This window comes from Gavia stellata, chromosome 17 (assembly GCF_030936135.1).
Source record: "Gavia stellata isolate bGavSte3 chromosome 17, bGavSte3.hap2, whole genome shotgun sequence".
In the NCBI taxonomy this organism is placed as follows: Eukaryota; Metazoa; Chordata; class Aves; order Gaviiformes; family Gaviidae; genus Gavia; species Gavia stellata.
This window is the reverse complement of record NC_082610.1, coordinates 14,674,627-14,680,626: the sequence shown is the minus strand read 5'-3', so window position 1 is coordinate 14,680,626 and position 6,000 is coordinate 14,674,627. Positions and strand designations below refer to the sequence as shown.

The 6,000-nt window shown below is 38.2% G+C and overlaps 1 protein-coding gene across 1 annotated transcript in view; it reads right to left on the bottom strand.

Moving 5' to 3' along the window:
- Positions 1 to 523: 523 nt before the first annotated feature.
- Positions 524 to 6,000, bottom strand: part of INSC (INSC spindle orientation adaptor protein) — a 133,811-nt gene continuing 128,334 nt past the window's right edge. The window contains exons 13-15 of the mRNA XM_059826114.1: positions 3,383 to 3,538; positions 2,637 to 2,713; positions 524 to 652 (exon numbers count right to left, since the gene is read on the bottom strand). Of these exons, the coding sequence (XP_059682097.1) occupies positions 524 to 652; positions 2,637 to 2,713; positions 3,383 to 3,538 (362 nt within the window). The remainder of the gene's footprint in view (positions 653 to 2,636; positions 2,714 to 3,382; positions 3,539 to 6,000) is intronic.

Genomic DNA, 6,000 nt, shown 5'->3' with positions numbered 1-6,000 from the left:
CGTATTTTCATAATTCTATTAAAAAATAACAACAGTTAAGAACTGGACTCAGACTGTAACATCCCTTTCATTTCAAAGTATTGCAGCTTTAAGGATTATTTTTCTTCTAATGCAGCAAATGCATGAGACTAAAGTATTTCTTGAAAAACCTGCAAAATGTTCTAACTGTATAAAAATATCAGTGATAAAACATTATTAGAAGCATTTAACATCAGAGCACCAAATTCTTGGCTTTCTTACCTTGATTCAACTGTATTAAACAAGACAACAACATTTTGTTAGATTGCAATGATAAGGTCTGTTGACATGTCTTGGTGGGAAAATAAAATAAAAAAATACCTTTGCAAATCACTGAAACAAGTTTGTTCATTCTGTTTCTTTGCTCCTACAAACCACATGTTTATGGTTTTAAAATAAATATGTCATAAATAACAATAGGACTAAAACTAAATAAAATTGTACATGTAATATCTTATTGTATACTTATCATCTTGATTATTTTTCAAAGGTTTTTGGCTCACATTTATACAAAGCTCTCTTCCATATTTGTGCATAGCAGAAAGGAATCCACAAGTCTGGGCTTTACTAGCTGCTGAAAATCTAAATCTTCAAGTCCATCAGGACTCATAACTGCAAGTCTCCGTAAGGCTGCCTAGAAAAACAAAACAACACAATTGTAATACTGTTAAGGTTTGACAAAGTCTTCATTGCAGGAATCCATTATAACTGTCTCTAAATAACAGCCAAGGCTCAAAACTGAACTGCACAGGTCTGTGGACTCTTCTACCTGGCTAATCTCTCATTATTGTCTTCATCTGTCAGATGAATTTCCCCTCAACTGCAGCTATTAAATGACAATTCTTTTGGGGCACATTACTCTTAGACCTGAGCAGCAGGGACAGTGGGGTGCTAAAGAACACAGAGGTGAGAGTCAGAGCACTTTGACTGTAAACCTATCTCTGATCTACTGCATGTCTCACACTGCCTCTTTGTATCTCAACTGCCCTCTCAGCTTTTGTCTTATTTATGAGAACTATAAACCATCTGATTCAGAAAACATCTGCTACTGACGTTTTATGCAATGCCCATAACAGAAATCTTTCGGATACTAGTGTAGTAGAAAGAAGCTGTACATTTCAAACCATTTGGAACAAATAAAACTGCCAGTTGTTCCAATTATGAGGCTGCACAATACAAATTGCATTGATGTTACTGTTATCTTCATAAAGTCTTCCCTTTTAAGAAGTCACTGTTTTTTCTCACTGGAGAAAAATACACAACAATTACATACCTTCTAGCAACATGATAAAACAGATGCAACTGGAAAGCAGGTTGGCTTTGCTCAATAACAAAAATTGTCTTTTATTAGTAAGGTCTGATAGTTGTGATCAGCTTATGTCTGTGCCGTTTGTCAATGCAGCACTAACACAAGAGTTAATTGCCTGCTTCAAAGCATACAAAAAGTAAACAACCAAGCTAAAAATGCCAACAGTACAAGCCCTCAGACTTTAGTGACAATACCTATCAGAGCCTGAAGCAGCTTATGTCTCAAGGACAATATTTTTGCCACATTTTTATCAGAAAGTGTCATCGATCGTTTACTAAAATATCAGAAGCAGAATTGCTGAGATGGACAGGCAGGTGACATCTCAAGTGATAGGCATGAATTCAAGGACTGTGCAGCAACAACTTCAATGAGACAGAAAAATCACAGTCTGGTTTGCTGCCATCACTCTGTGGCCTCTGCTCTAGCCATACAAGATTAACAAGCCTTCTCAACATGTATGAAGAATAACTACAGCATTTCTTATGCTCACATTCATACTCTCTTTATCCTGAATGAGTCCTGTTTAAATGAACAAAACTTCTCACGTGCTGGTACAAAGCTAGCTGTTAATCAAAGCTGCAATAACCAAGTTTTACTTTTACATTTAAAATAACATTAATACCAAGAAGCACTGTCAAACAATATTCTTCAGTCTTCATTCATCAAAACCTATCTCCTAACCCTAGATCACCCATGTCCCCAGAGCACTTTCCTCTCACAAAATGCTAGGTGAAATTACTCAACTCCAACAGTTGTCTGGGGCTCACAGTCCATGCAGTGCAGGGCCAGCAGCTGGGGTCTTTCTCCTAAGCAGAGAAAGTGTTAACCTTCCGTTGGCCACTCCTTAGCTGGACACTATATTGTCTTGGAGACTCAAATAGAAAAAAATGTATTGTAGTGAAAGCAGGAAATCTCCTTTCCTCTCTTTGGCCAATTTACATAAATACTTCCATACATATCTGTGTGTGCAGATAAAGGGCTGCTACCCCTGTGATTCAAGGCTCATTTCAGCAAACAGCATCAGAGGATGGAATTTAAGAATTACTGAAACCTTAAATTCTGAAGTATTCCAGTGAAATTTTTTAGTGCTCAATAATGTGAAGATGAAGCCATTTTTCCTTATGTGCTTAAATCATCAATCAGAGGATGAATAATTGACACTGTACAGGATTATGCTTAAGGGGAAAAGCAGGAGACCCCAGCATGAATTTAAAACATTCCTGCAATACTTATGCATTTTGAAATCTAAAGGGCTGTTTTTTCTGCATTTTTCAGGATAAGCATGAAAGAAAGATTAAAATGTACCTACCAGACATGCCACTAAAACAGAATCACTGTTATTTCTTTCAGCTGGTGATCTGCAAAGTTTAATTAGGCGAGGAATACCTGAGTGCACAAAAGAGTATCAGGAGAAATAATTTAGAAAAACAAACTCCTTTTTTGAGATGAGGTCTTTTTTTAGCTGTTTCATATTTATCTTCCTTAGTAGATATGATCTCTAATGCAAAGATGATATGCAAATACTTAAGGGACTGTCCATGGAGCTATGCAGTTCAGAGCAGTCATAATTAATAGTTGTAAAGCATAAACAAACAAATGCATTGTTTCTACCCACTATTGCTGTTTCAGAGTGGAAATTGTGACCTCTATTTCTTCCCTATCAATCCTCCCACATGCCCTTAAAAAATTCCAGCCAAAAGAACATGTTGCTTCCCATTAGACTGATCACATCTGAACCTACAGGGGTCCAAGTTTTCTGTCCACTGGCAGATCCTGCACAAGGGTTTAAATAAAGGAATGGAGGAGGCAGCACTGTCCATTGACACAGTCTGCCACAGCTATGTGTTGAGTGGACACTGCACCTCAAGTTCCTCTGGGAAATGAGCCAGAGGTTCATTTTGCACAACCTCCTCAGTCACTCTCAGGACAGACTGTATAGGGAACCTATTCCATAAAATGTACCTAGTGAGGCTAAAAATTAAAAAGAGCTTCTCCATGACTGGCAGTTGCTCCCTCTTTTTTCAGTCTGCCATTAAGCCAGTGGTACATCCTTACAGCTGAGTTTTATGGCTGCATCTGCCACTTCAGGATCTCGGCTGAGTCGTGCCAGCGTAACTGCAGATTTCTGTTGGACTCGCTCACAAGCAGCAACTTCTGCTGAATTTCCTGACGATGATCTTTCAAAGAGCATTTCCATTAAAAGTTGGACACCTAGAAGGATGTAAGAGCCATTGTTATCCTCTCTCCAACAAAAAACTCGGTCCAAAAAAGTAAAGGGAAAAAGCAAGCTAGGTAAATACACACCAATCACTGCCCAAATAGGGCATGAAGAATACATAAATGTGGACTGCCGTTTGGCCAACAGCGTTCAGGCACATCTGATCTGTGCATAAGTATGTCTTCACTAAGAAGCTACAGAACTTCTGGAACTAGAAAATGCACTAACTCTTCCCTCCTACAACCTCTTGACTCCTCTACAAGTTGGTATTTCAGATTTCACAAATTTATTTCAGTGAACTAAATGCAATTCTTTATTTGCTTCTAAACTAACCTGAAGATAATCAGTAACTAAAAACCTGTAGTGACATATTTCAGGTCTCTACGTGAAGTTTTGCTTTGCATTAAGGGAAAGTAAAACTTTTTTTTTACAGTTTATGTATTTTTAAGCAAGCCTTTAAAAGTTCCCATCTCAAACTGTTTAAGGGTATTGTAGAATGGGGAATCCTTTAATGAGGGAAATTATGAAATTCTGCCTCTTGAAGTTTACTGTGTGACTAACTCTTCACTTCAGAAGAGACAATGTCATCCATGTCGAAATGATTTCATTAACTTATTGTTGCCTATAGGAGTTGATATTCTTATTGTAGCAGCACAAAACCAGATAAGACTGTACTGATTTCTATTTTCTAGATTATTTTAAATGTAAGGACAATTATGTGCTATTAGACTCCATATGCTATTAGGCATTCAGATTACTTCAGGTAGCATCAGAGGATTTTAACTGTTAGAACATTTGCATAAATAATTAAGAGAATTAGCATCAGAATCATGCAGCTAGATAATAACCAATCAACATACAAAAAAGTCAAAGTTGAGAAGAAAACATATCTAAGCTCTCCAAGATTCAAAGACCCTTCTCAGTTTGTGAATCTGGCTTCTGACCAGCACCTGATTATTACAACATTAGACAGAAACAAAAAGCCTTTATACACAAGATGAGTGTCAACCCTTCTCAAAAGTTTGGGGGCAAATGCTTCTGTGTGAACTTCCGTTATGGAGTGTATACACAAATTTCACGTTACCACATTGTGCTTGACAATCCACATGTACATCTCCACCTACTCTAGTATCTAGCATGAGTTAGGCCTAGTTGGCATAGCTGTTAGTATAATTTCTTGAACTTCAGTCAGATTTCTGCCGTAGTATAAGTAGATGAAATATGAACAAACACCTGTCCCAAACAACAAAACAGGTTTTGGTGTGCTCAAGGAAATAGATAGCCAAACTACATAACCAATCTGTTAATCATAAAGGAATGCAAAATCTTCCAGGGCATATCTGGATTGTGAGTGCCAACAACAGCAAATCAGAAAACAACAGCACAAGTCAAACACACAAATCACCGACAGGGTATTCTCTACCCAATCCTATGATTACAGACACCTAGGGTCCTGCAAAATGTCAGGGTCTCACCAAGAGTTTATAGAAAAGACTCTGGGTAGGGAAGCCCCATGTGCCTGCACCAAGAGGTCTAGGACCACCTCTCCAATCTCCAGGAACACAGGAAGCTTGGACCAGGAGCATGGCAGGAACCACCACATGGACCTGACCAACTTCTCCCTGGGACTGCCCCATCCGTCCCATGCATCAAGGAGGTCATATAAGAAACCACCATGTTAACCTGCCTTGCTCCTCCCCCTCACTGCACTGTCTTCTGCATGGGACAGGGAAGTCAGGTAATTTATAAAATTGCATATATCTGTGATTAAATTGCTTCAGTATCCAGATCCATTCAACCTCCACATTGTCATTTGGTCTCAAACTATCGATCTTAGCAGGGGTGTCCTTAGCAAGGACAACAAATGCACACTAGCTCTGTGCACACATGGATCACATCAAGCAAATTAGTTGTGTCTGATCCTTGCCAGTCACATTTGTGTGCACAGAGCTCAAATTTTCCACTGAAATGCAAGAAACATCTAAATCCAATATCACAAAGGAATTGGCCAATTCTATTTCAGGACCTGCTTCTATGTAGATGCTTTCTGAAACCCCTTCTCCCACCTCCAATCAGCCATGCCTGAGATTCAAATGGATCTAAACTCAAAACATTCCTATCCAAACCTTCATTAAAAAAGTCTGGAGGGGATATTCCTAGGACAGAAAAAGCCATATATGTGAAGCTTCACCGTAATTTAGTATCTCCCACAAAAAAAAACAAAACAAAAAAACAAACAAACAAACAAAAAACACACAAAAAAAAAAACCCCAAACCTGTCTTACTATATTGCTTGGCCATGAATTTGCTGGTAGGTGTATTAATAAGGCAGTTATGTCTTCCTGTATCCTTATCCACAGAATCATTAACCTAACTTCTCAGACTTCTGGAGGGCCTGTAACACCTAGGGTTTTTTCAACATAATGAATTTCTCATAATATGATATTTAAAGGAG